The sequence below is a fragment of the Suricata suricatta genome, chromosome 3, assembly GCF_006229205.1.
Source record: "Suricata suricatta isolate VVHF042 chromosome 3, meerkat_22Aug2017_6uvM2_HiC, whole genome shotgun sequence".
NCBI classification, from domain to species: Eukaryota; Metazoa; Chordata; class Mammalia; order Carnivora; family Herpestidae; genus Suricata; species Suricata suricatta.
In genome coordinates this window covers 33,804,937-33,823,621 of record NC_043702.1, presented here as the reverse complement: position 1 = coordinate 33,823,621, position 18,685 = coordinate 33,804,937, and the positions used below count along the sequence as shown (strand labels likewise).

Below are 18,685 nucleotides of genomic sequence, written 5' to 3'. Positions count from 1 at the left end.
CTTTCTGATTCCCAGAGCATGAAATAATATTCTTCTCATTCAGCCTTATTGTATCTGATTTCCTTGGCTTTGGTTTAATATACTTTCTTACTTTTTTGGAGAGAGATTTCTTTCTTGTAAGAAACATGGCCTTGTTGGGATAAGTACAGTTCGCCTGTCTGCACTGTACTGTCCGTACACTCGGTGACAGTTTCAGGAAATCAGGCAAGATTGGCACTCCCAGGGCAGCTCTGAGTGCCGCTGCTCTAATTACAGGCCTGGCTCAGGACTGATGGGGCCAGAGCCAGCATACCTGGCACCGGTGCTCCGTCCTCTCTCTAGCTCATTTGTACCTCTCCCAATCTCCATGTCGTTTTCCTCATCCAAGAGCCCTGCTGGCTTCTAACCACAGAGAGTAGTGAGAGCCAGCAGCACAAATGGTCTTTAGACATATCAGATTCTAAGAAATTGCAGTTTGTGATAGAACATAATGATCAGACCCTCTTTCCAAAGCACAGAGGAGACACGTATGCCCAGAATGGCCCACCCACAGAACCCACTGGTAAAATCACAGCAGTCCCAAGGGCCATGCAAATCCCCCACTGTGGATTTTTAAAACTCTGGGTCATAAACATATAAACATCTTCCTGACAGACCTTTTTGGATTTTTTTTTTCATTAAGAAACAAAAGATACATCTTGTATTAGGGGGTGGGGTGAGTTAGCTGCTTTTGTTGCTGTTGCTGTTTAGCTTATAAGTAAAAAGATAAAGTATTCAATTTAACCTTTTTTTCATGACATTACTTTTAGGCCCAAACATTGAGAAATCGGTGAAGGATTTGCAACGCTGCACTGTGTCTCTAACTAGATACCGTGTCATGATCAAGGAAGAAGTGGATAGTTCAGTGAAGAAGATCAAAGCTGCCTTTGCTGAATTACACAACTGGTAAGTAATTCGACTTGGAAACAATAAATTTACGGCCCTTGAGCTGTTCCTGCAGGTAAAAGCATCTGGCAGAAAATGTTGCTTATTTAATACGTAAGCATCACAGAAAAACTCCTCAGTTAATTTTAAGTCCTATGGTCAGAGGCATATATCTTGGGAATAAAAAAGAAAGGAAAAGTGTTTGAATAAAAAGAAATCTGATACACATAATTTATTGGAGTCTGAAGTTGGCTTCAAAGTATATGAATGATGTAGAACACAACCTCAACAAATGATACTTTTGACAAATCCCTGGGAGGCTAATATTCATGAATGCTACTGAGAACAAATATTTTCCAGCTTTATCATTATAAAATAAGAAAGACTCCCTTAACAAAACTTAGGAATGTCTCCGGCAAGCTGAGTGACTGATAGAGTCCCATTCTTGGGTATCTTGAAGACTAGAATTAAGAAATGGTACTCTGGTGTGGCTTTGGTCCTGCCCTGCTCTGCAACTGATGCTGATGGAAGGCATTTGAGTCCTGTATGTTTGTTCTCATCCACAACTGAAATGAAATATCTCCTGGCAAAAGTTAAGTTATTATACGTGGAAAAAGTTCTTAGTGTATCAGTCAAGACTCTTTCAGTTTCTAGTGATGGAAATCCAAGTCACACTAGTTAATGACAAAGGAGGAAACCCAAGTCACACTAGTTAATGGCAAAGGAGAATTTATTGGCTGATGTACATGAGCAATCCACAAGATTCCTTTAGGCGAATTTGGTTCTAAGCCCAATTTATGTTAAGAGAATTTATTTTCTCTCTACCTTTCTCCTTTTCCTCTTCTCACTCTCCTTTCCTCTCTCAGTGTCTCCTGCAGTCTCCTGGTTCTGCTCATTCTTGGCTTGATTCTTAGGTATGATCTCTCCATGTGGTAACAAAAATGACCCCCTGCAGCTCCAAGCTTACAAGATCCTTAGTCCCTGTGATCTGAGAGAGAGAGCTTTGCGTCCAAAGGCTAATTTGTACTGACAAAGTTGGTCTTCTGTCCCTAAACCAGTCACTGTGGCAAGAGGGACAGGGTCTTCCCACTAGCCAGGCTGGGTCCTGTGCCTATCACCAAGTTAGTGGTGGGGTGAGACCCACCTGAATCCCACGAACTGAGAGTCGAAAAGGTGTGGTTCCCAGAGGAAAATCAGAGTACTAAAAAAAAGAAAAACATATCCACAGTGCCCAGGCTCACATGTGTTCTCTGTATCTCACTGGCCTCCCATGATTCTAGACTTTGATCACATCTTCTGCATGTTTTTCCTTTCCAAGCCCTTTCTTTGACACACATGTGCTTTTTAGCAGATTATAGTTGAGTAAAACCAAGGATTACACTCAACACACTCTAAAATTTTTGAATTTTAAACCATCTGCTACATATAAGATCCCAGTGTGCATAAGATATCAGAGACTAGAAAGAAAACTGTCTCCTTCAGTTATCATTCAGTGAGGAATCATTTACCCTCCACCCAGTCACGTCATCTGGACCTTTGTTGGAACTCTTCTCTGTTTGATCAGATGATAAATCAAGTAATTGTTCAAGTAAACTTCAAGATTGTGTTTGAAAGTACTTAGAGAAGATAAAGATGCTATACAAATCAAAGGTGTTATTATGATGGTTGGTTTTTAAATTTTACAGTTGTGTGACTTTTTTAATCTATCCTTATATTACCCTAATATACATAAGCACACTCAACTTCCAGGCCTGTTTTCTGGAGCCAGAGTCAGCAAACTTTATCTATAAAGGGCCTGCTAGTAAATATCTGAGGCTTTACAGTCTCCAAAGTCTCTATGCAACTAACTCAGCTCTACTGTTACGGCACGGAAACAGCCAGAGAAATGCAGAAAGGCATTGAGGCAGATTTGACTCATGGGGGTCATAGTTTGCTAGTCTCTGGAGGCATTAGTTAACTATTCAGAGAAGACCACTCTGTCTTATTCTTCTGGTGGCATTTTAGAGTAAACTCTTCCTCTGAGGCCTCTGTATGACACCTTCCATCTGAGTGACTCATACGCTAATTGACAATGTGTAGCCATGACCTCAAATTACCTCTCCTCCAGCTGCTCTGAGTACTTTTTTTTTTTTATTTCCTTAGTAAAATGAACACCACATGGGTCACGAGACATCTCGAGATTTATAACAGACTCCGAGTGTTTCACTCCTGGAGATCTGAAAGTGTGGGGCCAGGGAAGTCAGCACCCAAGGAGGTTGTGTATCTTTTCTCTGCTTGTAATTCACATTTTGTTTTAAACTGATGGGTAAGGATCGCTTCTGAATGAGCTCTACCAAGCAGGATTGCTGCTTAAAAGTCACCTCTTAACAAATGGCCCTTTTCCTCCAAACTGAAGACGAATAAATATAGATTAGCCATTTTTATATGCTGTTGCTAAAAAATGCATGAACAACAGCACTTGTTTTATTATCTAATCTTTAATAAAATGATCCCAAAATAATTACATATATATTAACTTTAAACTAAAACAAAAGTAATTCTTTTTAATAGACCGTTAACATACATTTCTGCCAAATGGAAAAACTTTACCTCTGTTCCATGCTAGCCTACAGCCCAGCCAACATGGTGATGTACTTGAATAAAGCCTCCCTCTCATTTTCTGAGGAGGAAAAAGGATGACTTTTAGGGTTGTTGTTTTTTTTTTATGGCACTCTTAAAAAAAATAGCAGGTCACAGAATTGAAGAAAACAGCTTACATGTTTAAAAAAATGAAGCTTTCCTCTTGTTGACGAAATCATGGACTTCAGGCATTAGAGAGACTTGTGAATGCAGCGCCATTCATTTAATACAATGAACCTCAAGATTACATTGTAAGGCATATCCAGATTTGAAAAATGTGGAACAGGTCTTCTGGAGATGTCCAAAATGAGTACTGGTTCAGGGACAGATGTTAACTTATCTGGTGCACAGGCGACATTGCACTTGGTGGTCCTTCTGTCCTTACTCCGGGCCATCCGGTGCTCTTACCGAAGCATGCAACAGGCATTGTGTGTAATTTAGAAATAAATAGAAACTCTCAGGTAAGAAATTCTGAACACCTGCTTTGCTGCCCAGCTTCACGAGGTGAATCCTTCCTTATCAAATTCCCCAAAAGCCTGCCGGGATTCATGGGATTGATGATTTTGTGGGGCTAGGAGAAAGCACCTGCTTGCATGTGCTCAGTACCCAGTAGGCACATATCGGAATGAAATGAACCAAATGCTTTTCCTTCCCAGTCTGGCTCTGAAGAATACTTTGTTCACTGCAGTTACTGAAGAAAACCATTAAGTAGCTCAATTATAATATCAAAGTGGGCATTCAGCCAGGACACAGTTCCATAGGGCTCAATGACCATTACGTGGATCATTCTCTTTTTCCCAAAAAGAATCGGGGATTTGAGAGGGCAGCAAGGATGACACAACGCTCCCATACTGTCTTAACAGAAAATAAATTTTGCAACTTGAGTGTCTGTATGAAAAGTCACATCAGGAACTAACATGAACCAGCTGGTTTCCTTTCTGTATGATTGGCCCCCTACCACAACTGGAAAATATTCATCCTTTGGAATCATAGCTGCCAGATTTAATTGCTTTGTGTGCAAACTGGTCTGGCTTCTCATCACAAATTTGTGTGTGTGCGCACACGTGTCCAAGTTGATGGTGAAGGCTTAAAATGAACAATAAACATTAACTTTCAAAAGCATCAAGGAAGGAGAATAATACTTGATAGCTGTGCCATATGCTGGGGGAGAAAGTATTCGAGAATAGAGCTGTGGAAGTTGCTAGGTGCTATTGTCAATTTAACATGTAATTAAAAGCACTCCTAAAAGGAAATGGGAGATGGTCATGAGCCAGAGGGGAGAGCTTGTGCTGGGGATGGGGGAACTGGGTCATAGGGAATGGAGGCTGGAAGGGACAATATTTTTAGGCTGCTTTGCCTCCATACAGGAAAGGGAAATCAGTCAGAGCACGCGTCCTGTAGAGTATCCTTACACCTCACGCTTATTTTGTGCTGAAGTGGTGCCAGGTCTTACTTAGGCAGAATTTGGAGTAGGTCAGGAGTCCCAGTCCTGTCCCCCCAGCCCTTGCCTTCCTCTTTCTTCACCTGCTTTCTCTCCACCGTGGAGTGTCCTCCCTCACAGCAAAGACAGGTGAACCTCTTGTGGTTCTTTGCGGGTGGGGGGCTCCTCACCACCCCCTCGCCACTACACCAATCGCTATGGAGTCCCCATTTCACTTTCCTTCTTTTCATATTAACGATTGAAACTCATTATTGTGTCACTGATGAGCTCATCTTTTTGATGACCATGGGTCCTCCTTCCTAAAGTGACATATTTTTGTGTTCACAAGTGTTAACCGGAGTCTGTTGAGACTCTTCTTCTCCATCAGCCAAAAGAATAACCCTGTAAGTGAGAATTTCAGACTGAAGAGAAGGCTATTCTGAGATTAAGTGTGTCTGCTTCCAGCATCCTTCAGACTCTCTCCACAAAGTGCGCCTCTCATCTGCTGTGGAAGCTTCGCCAGAAGCCACGCAAAACCACACACAGACCACAGGGTGGTGGGCAGGGCAGCCCCACACACAGACCAGATAGCGTCACGGTGACGTTTTAAACATCGTGTCCTTTTTCCCAGGGTTCCCGAAGGGAAAGTTGCCACTGTGGACTTGAAGAACAAACAATGCAACAATGTGCCACATACTCCCAGTTTGGTACTCCTGGAGGACCCAAATAACGCAAAAGTCTTGGCACACACTACCTAGGAACTGCCTCAGTTTGAGTTTAAATAAGACCAGTTTTCTTCCCATGCAGGTTTACACATAGCAGGATTCTTTCCTCCTGGGCTGGTTCTCCACCCCCGACCCCTTCATTCCCCAAACTTTTAGCTGATTTTTGGTTAATACCTGGTTTTTCCATTTAATGCTAAAAACCTGGCTTCCCTGTGCTCTTAGATATTTTTTATTTGTTCTCTTTGTGAAGCATTGACTGAAAGATCATGCTTGTTAATTAATACTTACTTCTCTCCATACCAAGAGCACTATAATTCAAAGCTCTTAGAGCATGGTGGTCACCCTTTGCCAGGGTGCCACTGCCAGTGATGCAGATGCCACTGGTCTCACGGGGACTCAGAAATAGGCAGTTGTGGTTTATTTAGAGAACTGCAGGTGACTCTTCTGTGCATCTGTAGTTGAAAACCACTGGTTGAGAGTCCTACAGAGGGAGGGGCACATCTGGGGCCAGCGCAGGTTCTCAGCTGGATGTGTCCGGCTCCAGGGGACAGCTGGCATGTCTGGAAATCGTTTGGGCCATCACAGCTGCAGGAAGGGAGTGCTACTGGCATCTGGCAGGCAGAAGCCATGGATAAAATATTCTACAGTGCACGGGACAGCCCTCCCCTCCCGGCACCCATAACAAAGACTTACTGTCCCAAGGCATCAGTAACATGGGGAAAACCCAGGCCAGGGAAGAGGGAGAGGAAGAGTCCCTCAGTCCTCCTGCAGCTCCTGCTGTGGCTCCTTGAGGGAGGGACGGGGATTCCTCCCCTTTGCTGCACTTCTGAGTACCTGTGTGCCCCTCCCCCAGTTGCCCTCCTAACCCACTGCTGGAAACCTGAGAGAGGAAATTTCCTTTCCAGTCATTTCCATACCCACAAAAATATAACCACAGCGTGCTCCTCTTTTCAAGGAAATTTTAAATATAAGCTTTCTAACTATACATTTTTCAAGTTAAATTATATTTTTGTTACCTTAAGACCAGAAAAAACAATTATGTTGAAGTGTAGAAAATTGAGGGCTTTGCTTTTTGTTTATTTTGCATTAGAGAATTCAACTCCGTCCTTAGGAGAGAATGGAAAAATTAAGAACCGGAGGTTGCGGCTAGCAATGAGCAGCCCCTTTCATCAGCCATTCTGTCTCTACTTGAGTCTTTTTCTCATTTTGCAATAAAACCAAATATTGCAGGGCAGGGGTTGGGGGAGGTGAGGATTAGGATGAAGATCTGAGGTACCTGAAGATAAATACAGTAGGGAATTGTTTCATTAAGTGTCTGTTTAGAGGATTATTATTTTTCTCTGGCTTCGGCCGGCCAGCAGTATTACTCGGTGCTCCTGGGCATACGTGGCCTGTGTCCAGCTACTGTAATGCCAGTGACATCCTCAAGTGTGCCAGCCCTTGAGCTATTTAAGCTGAATGAAAACAGGTCCCTTTGTGCCTTATGCTACAGTTGTGGTTGAGCAAACACTTGGTGACCTTTTAATTAGGAGAATCATGGAAATTGTGGCGTTACGTACACCTCCATGGGTGAGGGCAGGAAAACCATGTATTAGGTGAGGCGGGTCCTAGAATCAGAACTGTGCCACAGAACAGATGCCATGACGACAAGCAGACTTGGTGTTTGACTTCAGACTTCAGTCACGTGGGAGATACTGACGTAGCATGGATAAAGAGTAGAGACTCCATTTTAAAGCCGTGGCTGAAGTCCCCGCAGAGCTCAAGAGCTCAGGAGTGTGCCGTCCTTTTCTCCAGCCCGTTCAACAGGGGGTGTTTGTAATGGGATTACCTGTAGGAGAGCTGGCGCTCGGAACCTTTTCAGCCACTTAGATTGTGACGCAAGGATTTACAACTTTGTTTCCGTATTAAAAATACCAGCAATGTGTTACATGATTGCTAGATTTTGCCAGCTCCTTAGACTAAATGTGTAACGAAAACAAAATCAGGAGTCTGCATTGTATTTTTTATGGCTTTTAAAAGAAATTTAATAAAACAGTCTCTCTGTTCTTCTGCTTTGGAAAGAAATACAATCTTCCCCTTGAACAAAACCTGTACCGGCAAAGATTGTCTGACTAATCTCTTTACTTCTCATCAGATGATTTTTCTAAGTGCCCACCTGCTTGCAACTTGTACAAAGAACTATACAACGGAAATTAAACAAACCCGTTCCTCCTCCCCACACCCAATATTCGAGATTATGCCAGCATATTAAAAGAACTCACAGTATGGAGATAAACATACACCTGCAAAGGATATCAAGAGGCAGTGATGGAAGAGACTAATAAATATATTTATGCCTCAGGAGAGCCATATGTATGGTTTTTGTTCCTGTCCTAGGTGACAAATTGCCCAGAATGACTCCTTTTCCTTACTCTGCACCAGTCCAATAAACAGAAATAAGCTTTGGCATCCATTCTGAAATTGTGAAAAGGGTAAATACCATAAACTACGGAGAAACTCAAGGTTCCTGTGACTTTGTGACTAAGGCAGTCCCTGTGGTACACTGTATTTCAAATCTTGCCTTGTTTGTGAATATGTGTCATTCTAAATAGGTGTAGCTCACTCTTTGGAGGTGAAACCTTCTCTTTTCCTATTTTCTTTCCTCCCCGAGGTTTTCCTCTGCATTAGATGTTTCCCCAGGGTCACTGCAAGGACTGAGTGAATCAGTCGACATGAAGGAAGAGCAGGTTGATAAATACAAAAAAGTACAAAACTGGCCTTTTCAGTTGCGGATGGTCCCCAGGAAACCAGCATAAATAGCACCTTGTATTAATAGCCTTTCCGAGCTACGTGTGCGATTACCTCCATACGTTATGTCTGTCACACATTGGCATTGGAGGTCAGCTTCCCTTTCACCGCAGCCTTCTCTGTGGAATAATAGACCCACAATAAGAGCTGGAGGACAAGAAGTTGATTGTGATTTCAGCTTGAAATCTGAAAAGATTTCTGAATCTTTTCAGCAAAAGAAATCTGTGAATCATACCCGCCTGGAAACATGCTCCTGAAAACAGGGTTAGATTTCATCTCAGAACAGAAATAGAAAAAGGAATTAAGCCAATTGTCCTATCTGTACAATCCCAGGTGGAGAGTATGTGTTGTGTGGGTGTGGGTGTAGGTGTTGGTGTGTTTTAATATATAGTATATAATCCATTTTCATTAGGAAAATAAGACAAATTTGTTTATATATATTAGTTTAAATATAAAATACATTATAGTTTCCCAAGTGGGATATCTTAAATCACAACTTCAGAATGGATCTTAGGACTTATTTCTGTTTATTACACAGATATAGAGTGAGACTTTAATCTCTGAGGGTGAGACTAAGGAGTCATTTTGGGCAATTTGTCACCTAAGACAGTAAGAAATCCCATAACAGGCAGTGCCTGAAGTGAGTATAACAGAATTGCTTATGTGTCAGTTACATTGTTCTTCTAGTGACTGTGAACTTTTGGTTCTTAGTAAGCCATATTCTAACAGAAGTCACATTTTCCAAGGCTTATTAACTGTTTAATTAGGAGGCATGGGGTGTAGAGTCACAATAGGGTTTAAATATCATCTCCACATATTCTAGCTCTAAAGGTGGTTGCTACAAAATGGGGTACTGCTGACACTTTCTAGGGGCTTTGTGAAGATTCATGTACAACATATGCGTTTCTCGGATTATTCTAGTAAATCTCTAGCCTGACCCATCTAGGTTGGTTCTCTTCCCTTCCAGATAAGCATTTAGTAAATTTCTTTCTCTCTACCAGGACAATGGGAAGAAGTTGTCCTTCTGCACTTTTCTGTTTGGCATGCAGGGGATCCCAGCTATGAGATATGAATATCTCAACACAAGTTTTTACTGTTATTGCTTGATGAAAAGAGAAGTAAGGCAAAAGCCTTTTGACCACTGCTTCTGAATGGCCACTATGGCCACCAGATCAAACCTCGTTCTCCTTTCACGTCTTGCCATGCCTTCTCTCTGCTTTCTGTTCCCCTTTCTTCATTCACCCGTCCAGTAGGGAGATGAATGTGTCACGAACCAGTGTTTCTCAAACTTTGGAACACACAGGAAGCACCTGTGCCCCATTCCCAGAGGCTCTGCTTCTGTGGGTGCAGCTGGAGCCCAGACATACGCATTTAATGAGCTCAGGGGGTGCCAGTACTCCTGGTCTGAGGACCACACTTGAAGAAGCACTGTTAGAAATACTGAGGAATAGAAGATGCTGTCTTTCAAAAAAAGTTCCAAGGTCTACCGAGAGTGGACAGAAGCGAGCTGCGGATGCAGTGTGGCGAAAACTGTCAGGGGAGGGTTTTTGGCTGCTGGGAAAGGGTCCATCACAGAGGTGATGCTGGAACTGGCACTCGGACGAAGGTTAGGAATTTGCCAGACTAGAAGGGAGAGAGGATTCTATGCAGGAGAAACAACATGAGGAACCACAAGCATGAGAGACCACAGTGTAGTCTCTGGGAGGAGTACATTCCCTGGATCTCATTCCATTAATAGATGAATTATGAGCACATCCCTCTCAAACCAGAAAACTTATTTATAAGTCCCATATGTATACCACTGTTTAATCTGTTTAGTGGCAATGAGGAAAGTCTACTTTCTAAAATAAAGAATAAGTATATAAAGTTTAACATTTCATGGTTCCCCCCACTTGGGAAGCCAGTGGACTAGGGCAGGTGCTGGTGTGAGGCTGCACGTGCCGGGCAGTGAAGAGCGCTGGGTGCCCACGTCCCCTTTGCACACAGAGCCCATCAGGAGGCCAGGAACCGTCTCCGCCAGGCGGGCGCCTTGGGCTGGACATGGGCCAGCACTGCTGTGACTCCTTGGGCCACATCAGTCTCTTCCAGTTTCTGTTCCTCTTAATTGTGTTCAACAACCCTGATGGCTTCTGCATAGATGCCTCCCCTTCCAGCCCTCCAAATTGGAAAGAAATGCAACAGTGTTCTGAGTGGTTGACTCTATTTTGAGTATGAGATGAAGAGATATTTTGCCTTATTTTGTTTTATTTTGAAATGTGTTTTATTTTATCCTGCTTTCCATATTTTCCAGCTTTTTAAATGAGCATGTAAAATGAAGTTAAAATGTGAAGAATGTTAACTCTGTTCCTGAAATGGCACCCCTATGCTATAAGACAGTTAACATCCACAGATAAAAGTTTGCTTTTGCTTTTTTTCCCATAGAATTAGTATTAGTTGGTTTTTTTTTAAGGGGGTGGGAGTAAATGATAATGTTTACAGCTATAGAAACTGAAATACAGCTACATTACTTTCCCTGAATAGTGATCCCCATGGAAAGAAATAAAACTAAGAAATAATTAGCAAAGGAGCACCTGGGTTGCTCAGTTGGTTAAGTGTCCAGCTTTAGCCCAGTTCATAATCTTGCAGTTCATGAGTTTGAGCCCCACGTTGGGCTCTGTGCTGACAGCTCAGAGCCTGGAGCCTGCTTCAGATTCTGTCTCCCTCTCTCTGCCCCTCCCCCACTCACCTCTGTCTGTCTCTGTCTCTCTCTCTCTCATAAATAAACATTAAAACAATTTTTAAGAAATAGCAAAGATAAGAAATTATGTTATTAAACAAAATCATATGTAAAATTCTAAATGGAGGTTTACAACGAGTATAGCTTTTTCAGCTGAACATGGGGCATTGCAGGATTTGTACAATTTATAGGATTTTGCAACTCTGATATAATTTTTAAAATTCCAAGAAGAAAAAGAATGTTTTTTTTTAATTAGCTATTTGCTTTTTGAGGAACTCCTGGATTTTATAAGTATTGGGAGTCAGTCCTTATGCTGAATCTGCACGTGTCTCATTCCACAAGTGCACCTCACACAGTGTGATGAAATATTCATAGACTGTGATTTAAATCATTGTAGGATTCCAATATAAAATCCGCAACTAAGAGATATGAACATTACCTCTGATAAAAGAAATAGAACTAAAATGGGCTCAGCCTGATTGGCAAATTGAGTGCAGTTATTGCATTCATTGACAGCCAGAGGGATTTGAACTGCTTTATATTTTAAGTGTGATTCATGCTCAGAGTCACCACTGCTTTATTTCCCCGATAGTCCTGATGGCCAAGCCTTCCAGAAAGCTGTCCCAGCCTCACGCTACATGCTGTAGACATGTATGTTGGGTTTTGTTACGTTTGCCAAATAAAAATTCCTTACAGAGATCAGTTTGTCACCACTGCTGCATTCTGAAAAGAAGAATCCCAATCATAAAAAGGAATGTCACTTGTTGTGAAACCTAGACGGAAAAAGGTACCAAGTAGAATGTGACAGACCCGGGAATCCCCGCAAAACTAAAGAATGTAAGATAGCCAGCTACTTACCTGGAGCAGCCACAGTGGGCGCGGAGTAGGGCGGGAGAGACACTTCTGGGGTAGACTTTAGAGGACATGATCACATGGGAAGAGAAGGAAAAGGAGTCACAGAAAGTGGGTGAGTGATGATACCAGTGGCCAGCTTCCAGGGCACGAGAGAGGGCAAGAGGGAGATAAAAGGCAGGAAAAATAATGTTCCCTCTACCCTCTTTGTTCTCAACCAAGACCCCTGTAATAAAAGATTAATAAGGGGCGTCTGGGTGGCTCAGTCAGTTAAGCGTCCAACTTTGGCTCAGGTCATGATCTCATGGCTCCTGGGTTCGGCCCCCGCATTGGGCTCCATGCTGACAGCTCAGAGCCTGGAGCCGGCTTCAGATTCTGCCTCTCTCTCTGTGTCTCTCTCTCTCTCTCCCTCTCTCTCTGTCTCTCTTTCAAAACTAAATGTTAAAAAATATTTAAGATTAATAAGAGAAAAACAAACGAGTTTATTAACATGTGCACCTCATGTATGCACAGGAGATACCAAAGGGGAAGCAGGGAGCTCCCACAGTGGCTTAGAATTCAGAATTAAATACCATGTTAACAGGGAAAGGGTGGGGAAAGGTGGGGGTGGATATAGGCCTCTCAGGGGAGAGTAAATGATGTTTAGGAAAGATGAGTGGGCCCTTAGAAGAACAGATGGGAAGTATTATCATTTGTGACAGAGTGTGTCTGAGTGTGGTGCTGACTTCTAGGCTCCTCTCCCGTGACTGGAGTCAGCAATCTTACCTGGTTGGCAAAACTCCCCAGGAGAGGATTTATGACAGTTAAGTTCCTTTGGAGGCTCTGTCTTCAGGCAGGTGAGGGGAGTTCAGAAACAACATCTCCCTGCATTGGCTGTTTTTCAAGTGCCTGCAGCGCACAATCATTAGTACATCCAAGTGCCATATTGGGGGGCAAGGGGGCATACTCTGCTACCCTTCAGGAAGCAGAACAGAGAAAGGAGGAACAGGGAATTGGCAGCCTGCAAGATTCTGGGTGCCATTTGGGGGCACCTGTTGTGAGTGGTAGAGGTGCCAGTCCTCTGACCCTAGGAAACCACACATAGTCTCATGGCATTTGTGCCTGTCAGGCCAAGGACAGAAGCTCTGTTGACCACAGCGGTAGCTGAGAAATGGGTGAGCTGAAACCCTGGGCCCAAGAATTCCTGCTAATACTTGGGGAGTTGCATTGGAAGTGGTACCCATGGTAACAGTGTCATACACCTTAAATGTTTACTAAAGGGAGGTTTTTCTGCCATCCGCCTGGTGGGCACAGTCCTCTGACCCAGGAGAAGGGAACTCATGGGCAGGACAGGCAGCCTCTTCCATCGGCGTTAGCTCCCCAGCTCAAGGCCCACATGGTGGCCCGCGGGCACTACGAGGCTGCCAGGAGCTCATCTGGCATTCCTCTGGGCATTCACAGTTCTCACTCCTGGTGTGGTAGGAAGGGGCACAGCCCACAGCTGGGGGATGATTTTATATTACTCTCTCTTCCATGAAAGAGGGAAATTCTTTATACAGAAAGTCTGGCTTTCCGACTTTATCACTCATTTGCTTGCTTTATGCTCCTGGGTGTAAGCCAGAAAGGCTGATACACCACCTTCTTTCCCCCCAGCAGTTCCCACAGTCCCCTTCTCTGTACTGGGCTGGGGAGCAGGAGGCTTTCCTGCAGGATTCTTATCCTGCCCCCCAACTCCTCTGCTCCACCCACTTTGTTCTGCGTAGCAGCTGAGGAAGTAAGAGCTTCATCCACAAGCAAGTCCCGAAGCCAGATCGTCTGGGGTCAGATGGTTTCGGGCGGTTTCTCTCACTGCGGCATTCTGGAGGCAAACTCATGGTCATGAGCTGTGGTCTACTTTTAACTCTTAAACATGGAGTCTGGCTGCCATTGCAGATTGATGTCTTGAAATTCCCTTTGAAACCCTCCTTTCCTTCCCCAGTACCCACCAGCAGGTTCTGCTCTCCGCTTATCAGCCACTGACAGTCCTGGGGCTGCCCCCATCACAGCATCTTTATCGATGAACAGCACTGAACTCAACGTGGTGCCCCCCCCCGCCTCGTTTCCAAACAAAGCCATTTCGTGACTCAGTGTCTTAGCCTCTGGATGTAGAGAAGAGTCTTTCACAGAGCAGAAAATGATAAATCTCTTCCTGCTGAAGTGCCTGATTCTTTTTATTATTGTTATTATAAGTCCTCTATAGAAAAGAATGAAGACATTGGAAACATTTTTATAAAATGACACTTTATCTCTGTGATTAACTATATAATAAACCATAAAGGCTTTGCCATGGTAATCTCCTCCTTACACCTTATTGCTTTAATAATAAAAGCCTTTTTATGGCAACAGAATAAAATTTTACTATCCAGACAGTTTAGATAAAATGAGAAGATGTGTTTTTGGAAGGAGAAAGGGCACATCTGAAACATGTGAGGTCAGCATAGGTTTTATGTGGGCTCAGTTTATGTAAAACATGTTCCATGTGTCTTAAGTCCGGTGCCCTCCAGAGGACTTTATCCAACCATTTAAAGAACTTTTAGTGGTCAGTGAAAGGCTAAAGAGTTCTGTATTTCTGTCAAGTACAGAGGATTACAGTTCCAAAGCAAAAATGTTCAAAACCAAGAACTGCAGATGATTAGTGGGGAAAAGCACAAATTTCAATAATTTATTACCACCCTGATTTGCATACAGAATCAGCAACTACCTGTTTTGATTCTGAGCCAAACTCTGTGTGGTTTGGTGATTATCATTGCACTTTTATTCATAAGCTTATGTCTCAAATGATTAGATTCCGTTAGTGACAAAAATTATATAAATTTTTGCTTAAACATGATTTATATGCAAGCACTACAGTATACCAATTAAAAAGTTTCATTATTGCTATCCTACAGGAAGAAATGAATATGTTGTCTTCCCTCCCATTTATCACTATTGAGCAGTTTTTTTTTTATGCTTCAAGTTTTTACTTAAATTCTAGTTAGTTATCATATAGTGTAATATGACTTTGAGGAGTAGAATTTAGTGATTCATCACTCACAACACCCAGTGCTCAACACAAGTGCCCTTCTTAATGCCCATCCGCCCCCTACCTCCCTTCCAGCAAATGTTTGTTCTCTATAGTTAAGAGTCTGGGGCATCTGGGTGTCTCAGTCGGTTAAGCGCCCATCTTTGCTCAGGTCATGATGCACAGTTCGTGAGTTCGAGCCCCATGTCGGGCTCTGTGCTGACAGCTTAGAGCCTGGAGCCTGCTTTAAATTCTGTGTCTCCCCCTCTCTCTGCCCCTCACCTGCTCACACTCTGTCTCTCTGTTTCTCAAAAATAAATAAATATTTTTAAAGTCTCCTATGGTTTGCCTCCCTCATTTTTCTTTCCCCTGTGTTCATCTGTTTTGTTTCTTAAAGTCCACATATAAATGAAAGAATATGGTATTTGTCTTTCTCTTATTTTGCTTAGCATAATACTCTGTCACCACCCACATCATTGTAAATGGTAAGATTCTTTTAACGGCTGAGTAATATTCCTGTGTGTGTGTGCGTACACCACATCCTCTCTATCCATTCATTAGGACATTTGGTCTCTCTATAAGTTCACTGTTGTTACTATTGAGCAGTTTCTTGTCAAGCAACCCACAATTGTCTAAGACCATAAAGTAGAAGCTTTTTAAAACTCAGAGCTTTCCCTGAAAAAGCGATAATTTTAGTGGAGACCTGAAGGAAGACTTAGAGTTAATGAGGTGAAGAAAGGGTTGGGGAGGAGGGTTATCTTCCAACAGAGGGAAGGGCATGTGCCAGGGCCCTGTGGTGAGAAGAGAACAGAACTCATACCTTCTGGGGTTTCATGAAGCTTAAGCAAGGTCATTCCTGTAAAGTGCTAGTGCTCTACCTATTGTGCCTACCACACAGCAAACACTCAGGATGTGTTAGTTACGATCAGCCCTCATTTTAAGGCAACTCAGGGCTGACATCTGTCTGCACAGGTATACCTAAAAAGCAAATATGTCCTTTCTATACTCAGTAGGAACGTGGTCTGTGACACTGCCTCTGATTTCTCTGTGACTCTTCAACTCTCTGATGTTATTCCTCTCAAGACCCGCCCTCCTGCCCTCTATACCTGGTAACTCCATCCCAGGGTTTTGCCCAACACTGTCTGTCCTTGCTGGCCTGCAGAGGCTTTCACCAGGTGCACTCAGGGTTTGTGTCTGTCCTAGGACCTCTAAGAAGATACAGTAGGACTCACACAGGGCACTGATGAAAGAACTCAGGAAACTGGATGTGACATCAGGCCTGAGGGCATTTGGAAGGTTTTAGACACAGTCTTTCTGACCCTGCCTTGGATCTGGCTCTCAGTTCAATGTGATGCTGGCTCCTCACTGTCTGACAGCCTGCTAGGGAACAGCCTGGCCTTTACTACTGAACCCTCTTCACCCTCTGTATCTACTTCCCTTCTGCAGTCCTGCTGCCTTGGAAGTGAAAGCCAAAGAGACCCTCATGTGTATCTTACTGAGATTCCTGAGGGAGGCTCCGAGGGAGCTGCTTCCGTCTGGCACCTAATCCCGGTTTGCATTCAGTTCATGGGTTCTGAGCAGGGTCCTGACTCAGCAGAGATTCCTGGCTTGTCTTACTGCACAGAAGTTTTGAAAGCAGTCATACATAGCAATGCTCGAATTACTAAGATGCTGGAGGACAGTCATTTGTTGAAATACCCAGAGGAATGGAAGCATGGTTTGATGCCAACTTCACAGGCTTTTTCACATCCTCAAGTGGGCATTAAGCAGATTAACAATTGATTGTGAAAACCTTCATCCAGCCTGTTGCTAGCCCAGAAGGCCCAAACTAACTACTGTATGAATGAATATCCAGCTTTGTTATGTGTTAGACCTGGGGATATGTGTTATGCCCCAAATGTCCATCTTGTAAACCCTCTGGGCACATAATTATGTTAACAAATTTAAACAACAAGAATTTACTATGATCTTATAGCAAGTAAAGAAATTAGCCAAGGCCCGTTCCTCCACCATTCTCCCCTCCCAACGTGCATGGACACAGACTTCAGGGTTCCTGGGTCTCGGCCTTGTTCCGGAACTGAGCGTGTGGGAGGACTGTGGGCAGCTGCCCAGGTACTCCCTGTGCTGTGCCCCTCCCCCACCCACGGGAAGGCTAAAGACACCCACTCTTGTATCGGGTGCGTGTGTTTCCTTTAGTTTTGTGTACTTTGTGTGCCCTCAAATCCCACCGACTCTAATTAGAAAAAGGTTGGTTGAAGGTGGAGGAATTGCTTCTTGCCATCATTTTCTTTCCCGTCTGTCTGGTTTTCACTTTTCTCCAGTCATTTTGGCAGGTCCTCTCCCCTTCGTCTCAGCTTTCCCCGAAAGACTGTAGGCTCCACAGGATGGCAGGGGGCTTCATCCACAGCTGCATTCCCTGCCCCAGCACCCTTGCTGGCACATGGCAGGCACTCAGCAAATACTTGTGCAATGGATGCCTGTTTTGTGTATCTCATTTCAAGTGCTCTTTGTGGCAAATTCCTGCACAGCCGTCCCAAACCTGTGCAATCCTGCTGCACCCTATTGGTGAAGAGAATGGAGCACAGGCTCCTGCAGGGGTCACGTGACCTGTAGCCTATCCTTCAGCAGGAGTATCCCTGCTCCTAAGTTCCTAAGAAGTTGTCCTGGACTCCTGTTCAGATCCGGTGGAAGTCAAAAGTCCTGTCTAAGATTTGTGCCAGGTCCAGGGGTGAGGATGCCCTGAACATTCACACCCTCAGGCTGCCTTCCCGTCTGTTCAACCTCACGTTGACCTAAACATAGAACCCAGCCACCTCCTTGGCGTCCGGGTATGTGCCCTTTCATACATTCAGATGGGCTGCACCAAGCACGGTGAAGACCAGGCTGTCCCGGGGAGGCTCACATCACACTCCTCACAGTGTACACCTTGGACCCCTTGGCTCCCGGAAGTTCTTTCTCCCAGCCTCTTCACATTGTACAGTTCCCATCCTTCTTGCTGACCCCCCTCCCTCTCTCTTGTGCCACTCTTTCTGTAGGGGGTCGAATTCAAAACATTTTCTTAGGCAGAAAACTTAATCATATTGTAATTGGGGCTCCCGAGTCCAGATTTCTAGGTTTTCCTCTTATTTCCCTAATACCGTATCCATTAGCCTTTTCCTAAACTAACACAGAACAGCCCTCTCTGAGTGGGTTGTTAAAAAACGAAAACAAAAAGTTGCTTGGCCTGTATTGGCTCCATGTAAACTTGACTGAGAAGCTAAATATACCTTATAATCACAGGAGCATAAGCCTATTGGCCTAACTCAGCATTTCATCTGATTAATAAACATATGCTGGTTTATGAATAGATGGCGTTTGGAAAGAAATGCAAGAAGCTGGTGATGGTGGCGAGCTCCAGGGAAGGGAACTGAATAAGCTGGGACAGAGACAGGATAAAGACTTCTTCTTTTGTATTCCCTGTATTTAAAGCACATTGACATCATACTTACTTAATGTCGATAAATAAGGTACAGGTATCCTGATGTGCTCACATCCAGTGACCTGAAGCCATCCGTGTCATGGGGATAGTTGATATCCATACTTGACGGGTTCGGCTTAGAGCTGAGCTCCAGAGCATTTGCCCTTCGCTGTACACGTCAGTTCTT

The 18,685-nt window shown here is 43.7% G+C and overlaps 1 protein-coding gene across 6 annotated transcripts in view; it reads left to right on the top strand.

The window, feature by feature from the left end:
- SPATS2L (spermatogenesis associated serine rich 2 like) overlaps positions 1–18,685 on the top strand; it is a 164,822-nt gene that overhangs the window by 126,916 nt on the left and 19,221 nt on the right. For all 6 annotated transcript variants that reach the window (XM_029934136.1, XM_029934135.1, XM_029934133.1 and 3 more), the window contains one exon: positions 789–924. In XM_029934136.1, coding sequence (XP_029789996.1) covers positions 789–924 — 136 coding nt within the window. The remainder of the gene's footprint in view (positions 1–788; positions 925–18,685) is intronic.